This window comes from Ornithorhynchus anatinus, chromosome 7 (assembly GCF_004115215.2).
Source record: "Ornithorhynchus anatinus isolate Pmale09 chromosome 7, mOrnAna1.pri.v4, whole genome shotgun sequence".
NCBI lineage: Eukaryota > Metazoa > Chordata > Mammalia > Monotremata > Ornithorhynchidae > Ornithorhynchus > Ornithorhynchus anatinus.
In genome coordinates, this window is record NC_041734.1 from 36,988,685 (window position 1) to 37,001,673 (window position 12,989).

Genomic DNA, 12,989 nt, shown 5'->3' on the forward strand with positions numbered 1-12,989 from the left:
CTGAATGAACTATGAACATTGCAGTTGAAATACAATATTTCACTTTTTTTACGTGTCAGATTTTTTTTTAGAAAAGCACCTTTTATTTCTGAGTGATACCCTGATACTGCTGGGTGTCTAGGTATTCATGGTTTAGGGAGTGTCCTTCTCTCAAACTGCACCTGTCTGGGTGGAAGGGCATGTGATTTTGGGGAAAAAACAAACAGCTGTGTGTAAGGGTAGGGATAATAGCACAATTTTACCTTGACGCAAATTTGTTTAAGACTACAACTCCCACGTTAACGGAGGACTCACTGTAAGTCTTTTATACAAATAAACATCATTGCCTTTCTACATAATCACATTCAAAGAGATCACTTTAAAAACTAAACACCAGCTATCGCTGGATTACAGAAGTAGAACAGTAAAATCACTCATTCAGAAAGATGCCAAATTGATCAGATAGTGTACGTACATTTAGGCGAGCAGAAATACCCAAAATATGTTTAGTTTTGACTGATGCAGCTAACCTTGAATCTATCATAACGTTTACTTTTTGACATGACACATTTGAAGACCACTGAATGCTGTAAAGCCACTTAGAAAACTTTGCCTTCAACTCACCACTATTGTTTCCTATGACTAGGAGAGTTTTTAAAAATTCTGCACCTACTCATCTGAGAGAGTTAAGATGCTACAATTGAATCTGGTCCATCTACAGCCAGACACATTTTCGGTAAAGCAAAACTAAGCAGTGCCTTGAATTTGTTCCTCAAATCTACCAAAAAGAATGTGTGCATTTGATAAAAGTAACAACAAAATAAGGCAAAACCTAGGGCTAGGGAAAATTATGGAAAAAATCCATACATTGTGTCTTTAGTTATTATTCAGGACCCTTTCAATTACACTCTACATTTTATCAACTAGGCTTAGCATATCTAGGTGATTACGAAAGGATCCAGCAAGTTTCAGTATGATTCAACCTGAGTTCTGCGCCTTACGACTCTGAGCTGAAATTACGCACTGGTGGGTAGGTTCTCCCAGTTTATAACATCTTTCTCCCTACAAGTGTGATGTTGCCTTTTGTACCAGTACTTTGGTGATGGATACGGTTCTCTCTGACCCTACTGGAACTAAAGAAGGATCTACATATTCTTTTAATCACCGAATCCAATTGATTACTCTCATAGATGGAGCAGAAGAACACTTAGAGGAGATGTAGTGTTTCACCAAACAAAATGAAATGAGGTAATAATAATGGCAACATTTAAGTGTTTACTAGGTGTCAAGCACCATACTGAGCCCTGACATAGTAGGTACAAGACAATCAGGTCAGATGCATCCCCTGTCCCTCATCGGGCTCTCAGTCTAAGTAGTCTGGGAACAGGTACTGAATCCCCATTTTATAGATGAGGAAACTGAGGCACAGAAAAGGTAAGTGACTTGCCCATTGTCACCAGCAAGCAAACGGCGGAGCTGGGATTAAAACTCATATCTTCTGACTCCCAGGCCCATGCTGTTTCCACTAGGCCACACTGCACTGGTTATAAAAGAAAAGGAAGAAACCTTGCTGGTAGCAAAATATAAGGTATGTGATCCTCAGCACTGAATCAGTTTGCTTAAAATGATTACCTTTTAGAAGCCTGCTTTGACCCTTCACAAATCACGGAGATAAAACTCTGACATGAGCTTTGTCTTTCTGAAGTTCTTCCAAATTAAACACTTGAATTTCAGCAACTTCAAACACACCATATTTTTAGAGGTTTTCCATTTGTTGCAGTAGGCAACATTCAGGGACACATTTAGCAATCATTTGTCCTGATGTCATTTTAAAATGGTGACCACTACCTCCTTATTTGATATTAGCACCATGATAGTGGAGGAAAACAGTCAAATAGAAATGATATGGAGACTAGAACAAGCGATTCCATAGTGTGTGCTCTGCTTTCATGAATTTATATACTTTCACCTCTAGATGGTGCTCAATAGTAAACTTTATGGTAATTGGGGTTTTTTTTGCTATGCTCAAGATGAGAAACAGAGGCTATTAACCAAAAAGATGAAATTCTATACAGTTCTCTCAGTCAAAATCCCTCCTAAAGGCAATTACTTAATGGGCAATGAAGGTCAAAAGAAGGCCAGCAACAAATTCCCTTTTGAAACTACCTTTTCCAAGGAAATCATATTTAAGAAGTATGGCTTTCAAAACCTTCTTCACCTCTAGAACTATATAGATTCATTTTGAGAAATTTCATCAACTTGAGGCTGAATATGAACACCTACAACAATACTGAAGCACTTCACTGTAGCCATAGCTACAGCTGACTAATACAGTCAACAGTCCAAACTTGGGAAAATAAACTGCTTGGGAAACTCTGGACTTTACTGAAAAGATCTGAGTTGGCAGATCTCTGCCAACTCAGTTGTCTACAGAGAAGAGGGTCTAACAGTTTCACTGTAGACTACTCAACCTTCAAAAAGTCAAAAAGGTCACGCTCATCTTTTCTGCTGAACATTATAAGGGGGAAGGAGGAGAGATCCAGACTAAATAATTTTCAGAGCTAAAAGTCATTTTTGTCTTTTTCCCGGGAAGCCTCACAGAGAATCTGGCAGGCAGGTGGTATGATTTCAGTTTCTTATCTAACATACCTGTGACATCCAATGGACGCTTTTTAAGAGCAGTAACCACTGGGCCATCTTTCCTGCGTAACAGGGGGCTGCTCCGTCTTTCAGCAACTTTCTGCTTTAGCCTGGATCGTAATTTCAGATTGGGTTCAGAGGCTGCACAAAAAGGAGATGTCATTACTGCCATGCAAACACAGTTTGGTTCAATATCATCTTATTTGCGGTTTCCCTTTAAAGATATACACTGGATAAATATTAGCTTAACACGGATGCAATCCACTGGAGTGTGAAGGAAAGCATTCACAGGGTCTATGGAAATCAAGTATTATCAGTCTAATTCATCAGCCTAGAGTAATGAATAAAAAGTATGATGCCTTTGGCATCTCTCCTATGCACACAGTGGCATGTGTGACTTAATAGTGTCATCACAAAATAAGGCAGCTATCACATTTACCAATTAAACAGAAACCAATGCCTTGGTGGATTTATTGCAAGCTTGCAAGAGTTACTTTAATCTGTAGGATCTGAAAGAGATAGCACAAAGGAGGTGTTTTCAAAGCTCTGTCTTTAGCTGAAACACCACTAAAATACCCCCCTACAACTTCAGAATCCTTCCTAAGTGATCACTGCTAGGATCTTAACAGGATTTTCCAGTAGAATACTAGGTCTTTTCCTTTAGTATGAAGATTATCCAAAGTAATTCATCCTCTCAAATGTGAGCAACAATCTTGGTACTTCAAAGATGCTTTATTCGAGAACACTGAAGAGAGTGGAAAAATTATATTCTTGGGAGAAAAGGATGTCTTAACTAAACATAAATTAGCCACTTTCTTACAAAACAGAAGAATACCTCCCATAGGTGGAGGTTATACTGATGGAGAAGAATCTCACAAAGGGAAGATTGTTAATTGAATCTTGAGTTTTGAGTTTACTTGACTGCTTTCAAGCTTCTAACACTTTGCAGATTTGCAAATTTATAGGACTATTGAAGTGCTGCTGTCTTTAATTCTTTTGCAAAGGCAGCCCATGGCGCTTGCTGCTATCTTTAATTATTTTGCAAAGGCAGTCCATGGTGCTCTCTAGAAAGAAGCAATGCAATCTTCATGCCTTTTTCATAATCAGAATTAAGAAAGGGTTAGAATCGTAGGTGATTAGTATAGGTATATTCCCACCAAGACTGTTTTGGCTAACAGAACTGTGGCTAAAATCTGCAGTATCCAAAGAGCAAAAATGGATACACTTACAACCAAAGGCTTTAAAACATCTTTGGTATGGAAGAAAAAAGCTATTTTCCCACATGCAATAGAAAGAGAAGGAAAAACTGTCTTCCTAAATTTAGTTTTAAAGGTGATAAAAAATGGTAAGAAAAGTGTCAGACTTATCAAGATATTCAAAACACATTCAGGAAGGGCATAGCATTTACATATAAAATGCAAGAAGAATGAATTCAAATCTGTTGTTTGCCAGACCAACACAACTAGAGACTGGAAAGATTGCATTATAAATGGGCTCTTTCCTGTGGTTAAAATAAAGCAGATTCATTTCTGTCTTAAGAGAAAGGCTTCTCAACATTATTTCAAAAATTGATCAATAGGCATGGGAACAGTCCCATCCTCCTGACACATGCCTCATTGTTAAGGCAGACACTTCTAGCCTATTTCCATTTAAAATAAATATTTTTCATCAATAATTCATTGGATGTTCAGGTAAACTCTGAAGCCTGTACCAAAAAGCACTGATTTCCATATTCGGTATTTAAGTCCAGAGCATATACCCAGGTCTATTCAATGGAGGTGTTTTTCACAGCTGGAATTAACATCTGTTTCTTGATCAAAAATATTTTAAAAGATTACATTTCAGCAAAGATTACATTTCTTTTGTGCTTTCTTGATGTGGTTTTTTTTTGTTTTTATCAGGCAAAGAGCAAACCGCAGAGCACTTTTGATCCATAGGCAAAAAGCTGGACGTTTTGATTCAAAATACAGTTCATAGCCAGTCCGTTTTCTGAAATAATCACCTCTGTGGAAAGCCTCTACTCCTTTTCCTTCTACATTTGCCTTCTCACTGGGCTCAAGCACTCTCATGGCTTCTTTCATTACCTGAACCCAATAATCTTATTACTCATTTTATTACCAGGGTTCCCATTTTTCAGGTGGTCTCAAACTGGATATTCTGTCATCACCTTAAACCATATCCTCAGGTTTGCATTTCACACTTCTCTGTCATGTGCCCTCCACAACCTCTTCATCCCTCAATCAGTAGCCAAGTCTCAGTGCTTCCTTCTGCACAACATAATCCGTATCTCTCCACTCTTCTTTATCTCCACTGCTGAATCCCTTATCCATTACTCGCTTACTTCACTCTTAGATTCTCATAATCTCTCCCTGTTGGACTCATTCAACAGTGAATGTATAAACAGCTGGATCTGCTTTCCTTCCCTGTTAAACTGTAAGTTCCTTGATGGCAGGGCTAATGTCTATCTTCCCCTCTATATTGTAAGCTCATGGTGGGCAGGGAATGGATCTACCAACTCTTGCACTGTACTCTCCCAAGCGATTAGCACAGCGCTCTGCATACAGTTTTAACACTCAATAAGTACCACAGAGAATACACTGCTTTATGTCTCCCAAAGGCATGATACAATGCTCTGCACAGAACGTGTGCTCAATGAATACTGTTGGAGATGATGCTGGTTCTGAGTCTCCAGACGCTCCCCCCTCCAAAATATTCTGCACTCTTCAGTTAAAATTGGCTTCTCAGACCAATTCCAGTTGTGGTGTGTGGAATACTTTGATCCTTAAACCTCCTTGAGATGAGATGAGATCAGATACCAGGTTGTGTTTGTGGCCTTCAAGTTCTGCATCTCCAGATCTCTGCCTGACTGCTCCCACAGGCCACACTTGCTTTTCAAACCTAGCTTGCTTTTCCAAAGCCCCCATGAACTGGTCCTTCCTCTCCTGTCATTAAACCCCTGTCTAGGTTGACTGAAAGCACGGTAAAACCTTGTTGTCTTATAGTTATGATAATAATGATGGCATTTGCTAAGTGCTTACTATGTGCCAAGCACTGTTCTAAGCACTGAGGTAGATAGAAGGTAGTCAGGTTGTCCCACGTGGGGCTCACAGACTCAATCCCCATTTTACAGATGAGTAACTGAGGCACAGAGAAGTCAGTCACACAACTGATTAGAGGCAGAATCAGCATTAGAACCCACGACCTCTGATTCTTAAGCCGGTACTCTTTCCACTAAGTCATGCTGCTTTTCATATTTACCATACAACCTCCTCCACCCAACACCTTTTAACTGGCAGGCCACATCAGAAATCTGCCATGAAGTTTTTACTGATTGACATCATTCTTTTCCAATCTGCCAGTATAATTCATGACAGACTTCTCCTCAATAAACATTTGGATTTAGTAGAGCAATACTACTCTGCACACAGTAAGTGTTCAATAAATAAGACTGAATGGGTGAATACATTTATGAAAATTGTCTGCCTTGACCTGTTTTAGACTCTAAGCTCCTTAAGGGCAGGGGGAACATTTGTTCCTTCATTTAGCTAGTGTAGTTTTAGGTACACTGTAGGCTTTTAGATATTTGTTGACTTACCACTGACAATTTTGAACACTGAATTGGAATACATTTAATATAAAAAGTGCAAAAATAACCCATATCCTGACGCTACCACTAAAGAAAATTCTCTAGTTTTACAAGAAAGAACAAAGGATTTAAAACATATATTATTTTCTTGTTTCCAAGCATAAAATCCTTCCAAAGTGTGAAATATCATTTGGATAACTCTAACTGCAATTCCTGGATGTTTTTCTAGAATACGCTATCATTCCAAAGAGGCCTAAGGAATGGCAAATAAAGACATTTCTAATCTGTTCTACTGCCTCTTCATTTTTGTATATTTCACAAGAGTAACAGAGTCTCAATAAAATGAGATAAACAGCCCTTAAAACTATACAATTATCTACAATTCTAAACACTAGCAGGCTTAATTTCTGAAGATCTTAGATAAATGCCCTTCAAACATGGCTGGGGCTTTAACCCTACTGGCTGTCTGACCAAAGCCACAAAACAAAACAAAAAAACCCCACAAAAAAATAAAGTAAAAACCCATTTTGAAAGATATCTTCCCAAAATGTGTTACTCAGCTATTTTAAAATCAAAGTAAAACAGATGTCACATACTTGGGGCTCAACTTAATTTAACAATAATTTCCTTCCTGGAAGTCGACATTCATCTTTACATGTGGCCGCAAAGGTAGAGTGTTGCTAACAGTGAATATGTTTAATGTCATTTAAAGTAATTGTGAGTCAATTCACAGAAACTGTGCATTGAAAAAGCCCAATGCTCAAGTATCGGAAGAATAGTAATGTACTGTAATGAAATGCTGGATGCTTGTTAATTTAGAAACTAAGGGAGTCTGTTCATTCAGAGAGAACACTTTGTAATTGAGGATAATTTTCCTTAAAAGCAATGAGGTGAATTACACCTCCTAAGACAGATAAGACTTTCCTAGTCCTAATTACTTTAGAATTGCCACCATCCCATCACATCAGGGGTAGAACTGAAGCCACTAAGAACCCAAGCCAAGGGGCCCGGTAGTAGCAATGCATGTTTCTGCTCCTGCCCACTCTCATCCTCCACCGGGTTTTGTCGCACAAGTAGTACTTGGGGAGGTGAAGGAAAAGTGGTGTGGGAGCTCATACTTCCAATGGGAAGAGGTGGCGAGGTCAAGTCAGAACAAGTTCCTGAACCTTCTCTGGCATCATGATTACTTCCCTACTGCCCAACACCAAACAACAATAATAACAATTGTGGTATCGGTTAAGTGCTTACTATGTTCCAAGCATGCTGTCAAGTCCTAGGATAGATAAAGATCTGGCACAGTCCCTGTCCCACATGTGGCTCACAGTCTAATGGGGAGGAAGAAGGGACATTTAATACCTATTTTATAGTTGAGGAAACTAAGGGTCAGAGAAGTTAAGTGACTTGCCTAAAGTCACACAACAAGCAAATGGTGGAACTGGAGTTAAAACTGAGGTTTTGGACTTCCAGTGTTGCGCTCTTTCCGCTAGGCCATGCTGTTTCTCTAAGATTTCATTTGGAATGATTTATCATCTTCTTCCCTTTTCTTTATCCAATATATTTTATTCACAGATCTGGCATATGATTTCATTTTTGTGAGGGTTAGGCAACAACTTTAAAATATTCAGGAGTTTTGGAACTTACACCAAATACTTCTTCACATTCTTTTCTAAAGTTTAGAGGGAAAATAATCAAATACATTTGCCATGAACAGCAAACCCAAGCTCCATTTAAAAGCAATGTTTTGGTAGATTCATCTTATTAGTTGTTTTTCTATTAACCCCAAACACATGTGATGTAGCTTCTTTCCCCTCTTAATAAGATGAAAAATGTAAGTGTGCAAGGCAAACAACTAATGAAATTGATGACCTCTATGAAGAGATTTATCTTTCTTTAAAAATAGATTAATTTAACATGTCAACTTAAAAAAGTGACCAAATATTTTTTTCTTTCAATATATTATGGGCTGCTTTTCACAGCATAAAGAGAGGAAACATGTAAAAGACCTAATCAATATAACAAGGCTATTTATTGAGCACTTACTCTTTGCTGATCACCTTATTAGGCACTTGGGAGAGGACACTAGAGTTGGTATTATTCTATTTTATTAATGATGTGCATATATCTATAATTCGCAGCATGGCTCAGCAGAAAGAGCACGGGCTTGGAAGTCAGGGGTCATGAGTTTGAATCCCGGCTCTGCCACTTAGCTGTGTGACTGTGGGCAAGTCACTTAACTTCTCTGTGCCTCAGTTCCCTCATCTGTAAAATGGGGATTAAGACTGTGAGCCTCCCGTGGGAAAACTTGATTACCCTGTATCTCCCCCAGCGCTTAGAACAGTGCTCTGTACATAGGAAGCACTTAACAAATACCACCAGTTAGAGAAGCAGCGTGGCTTAGTGGAAAGAGCATGGGCTTTGGAGTCAGAGATCATGGGTTCGAATCTCCGCTCTGCCACCTGTCCGCTGTGTGACTTTGGGCAAGTCACTTCACTTCTCTGGCCTCAGTTACCTCATCTGTAAAATGGGGATTAAGACTGTGAGCCCCACGGGGGACAACCTGATTCCCTTGTGTCTACCCCAGCGCTTAGAACAGAGCTCTGCACATAGTAAGCACTTAACAAATACCAATATCATCAGAATCATCATTATTTAATCGTTTTGTTTTGTTGTCTATCTCCCGCCTTCTGGACTGGGAGCCCATTGTTGGGTAGGGATTGTCTCTATATGTTGCTGAATTGTACTTTCTAAGCGCTTAGTACAGTGCTCTGCACACAGTAAATGCTCAATAAATTCATTCATTCATTCAATAGTATTTATTGAGCATTATGTGCAGAGCACTGTACTAAGTGCTTGGAATGTACAATTTGGCAACAGATAGAGACAATCCCTGCCCAATGATGGGCTCACAGTCTAATCGATACGACTGAATAAATGAAAGTCAGCAGACACATTCTCTGCCCACAAGGAGCTCATAATCTAGAGTTACGGAGGTGATTAGAAGCATGAAGCAAAACCTGATTAAGTGAGGACAATCATGTAATCCTCTTCTTATTTTCACTGGATGAGAACAAGCAAATGAAAAGAACTATAATTTAATCATGGTTGCTTTTGTGAGTTTTGCATGCCTTGTCCGGATATAGGTGTGCCCAAATTACTTAAATATGACAAAAGCCATTTACAATGCTTTCAGACCGCCTCTTTTCAAAGACACTCGTCTTTGGAAAATACAGTCGCTTGAATTCTGGAAGGAACATCGGGAGCAACAGCCCAGTCAGAAACTGTTAGGATGCCCAAAGAGTGTCTTTTTTCCTTTATTTGCCTTGAACTGATTTCAGAACAGCACTGAATATCTGGTTATGTCAATCCCTGTAAAAAATATACTCAGTTCTCATATAACTTAGCAGTTACATTCTCAACCAATCCTATCTAAAGAAAACCCATGAGTTGTGGTATTCTCTTTTTTGACATGCAGAAATGCACACAACCATTGCTTCTGACATCACACTGTGTTCTATCCAGGATGACATGGGATCACTGGAAGAATGTTACCTAAGAGCCTTCTTATCAAAACACACACTGAAAATGTACACCATGGAAGAACTGAGTAAAGAGAACACATTTATCACCTTTCTTGTAAATGCAGGCCATAACTTTGACCATTTTACATATTTCTCACTAGCTACAGGAATTTCTGCTGCAGGTCAGATGAAGGAATCTGGAACAAGAGACTCAGAATGCAGAAGTCTCAGTTTTTGACCTTGTCATCATCTGAGAGAACATGTGAATGGGGCAACAAAGACCCTTTCTTGAACTGGACTGACATTCTCAAAAGCAGGAAATTCAATGATTCTTTCAAAATTCATTCCTACTCCATACTTCAGATTCAATTCACTCTATGTCCGTTTCATTGCATTTTTCACAAAATAAGCCTTAAGGTAGTAAGGTATTCAATTAATCAGAACCGGTGAGAGAAATCTTATTTGTTTGTTAATCAATTAAGCCAAATACTTCATCATATAATCATATTTACTTTTAACACAATGAGTTGTCAGATAATTTTGCTCATTGAAAACCTATAAACTTATCCCAGAATCTTAGAGCATTTCTGTAGGACTTCAAAACAGCATGGTGACACTGTACATATCTACTTCACCTACGTAACATAACCCTTGGATAGTCACATCCTCTTGCTATGTCACACAAAATCATATCACAAAATGAATACATTAAGAAAAAAAGTCACCGAAGCGGACAAAAAATGGATCTTAGCTCTAATGAAACAATGGGCAAATGCTGTTTTGTACCAGAACACTTAATTTTTAAATAGCCATACGGAACTGAAGAAAAGTTCTTCTCCAACTCCCAAGAGGGCATTAGTAGCAATTAATAGGAAAGATTCCAAAACTTTCCGAGTTATCTAACAAGAAAAGATTCCAAGAACATGTCACCCATAGCTCTATCTGGCCAAAAAAGATGGAAAGAACTAGAAACTATCAACAAAAGAGATGGATCAATAGGTTTTAAGGAAGGTTTCGGAGAAAAACAGGAAGCAATCATCATGATTAGAGAAATGAATGGACTTATTTAATCAATCTTCAGCTTTGGCAACTGCACTGGTGACTGAAAAGAAAAACAGCAGCAGTCATTATTGTGACAGGCTCCTCAAAGGAGGCAATGGTGTTTATCTTGGTTCTGTTGTTTAAAAAATCCACCCCTCTCAGGAAACACTGGTGGGAGAAGTTTACCTTGCTCCATCCTAAAAATCAGCGTACATTATCTTCCATTTCCTAACATCTTAAGGATAAGTCTCCGGCTTTCAACCGTAAGGCACTCAACTTGCAAAACAACAGTTTGAGAGCGAAACCATTCGGAAAGCTGGGTATGCTGACAAAGCGAGTCCAATGATGGAAACTGAAAGCATTAAGCTGACTGCATAGGAAATTGCAGATGCCGTCAAAGCCTGGCTCACAGAAAAGCAGAATCAGGCAGTCCTCCACCACATTCTAAAACAGCTGTTGGGCACAGGTCTGCTGGTAGGCAAAACAACTTTAGAACACATATGAAGCAAGGATGGATCTTTCCAGTGAAGTGTCATGGGATACTTCAAATTCTTGCCCGGCTTCCCTAGCACAGTTAGCAAATATGCTGGAAATCAACATCACTGGACTCAGAATCCACAGTGGTTTCAAGCTCCATAGGGCTTAAAATGCCATCTTAGATGAATCAAAAACTTTCGGTTCCTACAGGGGACTAAGAATTCCATTTTTTCTTGTTTCTGCTCAATAGGAAAAAAGTGTAGGTGTTTGTGTGTGTGTGTATACACCTATGTGTAAGATAGTTGGAGAAAAGTGAAATTTTTTCCAAACGTTTTGTATTTGAATACTTAAACCACATGAAAGGCAAAGTTAAAGTGTCTAGCATTATGAAAAACAACAGTAAGGATGATGACTTATTTCAAGAGTTAAATCTTGCCTTTTAAAAAATTGTTGAATATCTATGACTCAAATTTAATTCAATATATAAAATGCTTAACACTAATATGTACTCTGTTTATGTTTCGTTTATTTAATTGGCTTGCTGAATACAAACAAATAAAAATGTAACCAACTCATTAACCTTGATTTGTTTTGTGCGTCCCTCTCAGAGACGATGAGTGTATTTGTTGAACTTATAGCTACTGAAAGATGGTGCTGTCTTAGATCCTGTTAATAATACTTATACAGAGGCAGTTCAAAACAGTGAATAGACCCAGAGATGAATGGTCACAGTAAAAGAACATCATCCCCCTAAAGTTAGGCTTTAATTGGGGTCTCCAATGAGTGTAAACTAAACTGATATTAGGTTGATGATAACATTAATTTCTTAGGTTATGCCTAAAACTGCATACCAACATGTGTGACATTTCCATTGATTTGCATTGTGCTAATGAAGTCATTTTAATGAGCCATCCCACTAAAGTAGTGTGAGCAACATAATTATATCCAAGACTAATTCCTAGGGTATAGTAATTCTAATGTAAGCTACAGGCATGAATCCTGTGTGAACAATGAATAGTGAAGATTCTGGTCTACTAGTTGGAGGTAGGCTAAAAAGTATACATTCTGAAGAAGTTAAAGTTAAGAACAGTAATAGAAAGATTTCCAAAACACTTGTAGTAATAATAATAATAATGGCATTTGTTAAGCACTTACTGTGTGCCATGCACTGTACTAAGCGCTGGGGTAGACACAGCAAATCAGGTTGGACACAGTCCCTGTCCCATGTGGGGCTCACATTTTAAATCCCCATTTTCCGGATGAGGTAACTGAGGCCCAGAGAAGTGAAGTGACTTGTCCAAAGTCACACAGCAGACACGTGACAGAGCTGGGATTAGAACTCATGAATTTCTGACCCCCAGGCTTATACTCTATTTACTATGCCATGCAATATATCATTACTGAAAGATGTTCTATAGGGTAATATGAAGTTGGTTTTTTTCCTGTCTTAATGAGGAAGTAGAGAACGGCATGGAGGGGAAAGTGTGAGGATGAACCACAAAAACAAAAAAAGCCTGAAAAGTAGCCACTCAGAGAACTGACTTTAAGATTATTGTGGGCAGGGAACATGTCTACCAACTCTGTTATACTGTACTCTCCCAAATTCTTAGTACAGTGCTCTACACATACTAAGTGCTACATAATGATTAATTGATCGCTAGAGTGGACATAATTAAAAAATCAACAACTCCAAGGAGTCTAACAGTAAAATAATTTTATGCAGAAATGGAACACCCAGATTAAATGAG

The 12,989-nt window shown here is 38.5% G+C and overlaps 1 protein-coding gene across 10 annotated transcripts in view; it reads right to left on the minus strand.

The window, feature by feature from the left end:
- HDAC4 (histone deacetylase 4) overlaps positions 1-12,989 on the minus strand; it is a 516,681-nt gene that overhangs the window by 121,270 nt on the left and 382,422 nt on the right. For 9 of the 10 annotated variants that reach the window (XM_029068939.2, XM_029068943.2, XM_029068940.2 and 6 more), the window contains one exon: positions 2,629-2,760. The exons of the other annotated variant lie outside the window; for it this stretch is intronic. In XM_029068939.2, the coding sequence (XP_028924772.1) occupies positions 2,629-2,760 (132 nt within the window). The remainder of the gene's footprint in view (positions 1-2,628; positions 2,761-12,989) is intronic. 10 annotated transcript variants of the gene reach the window in all.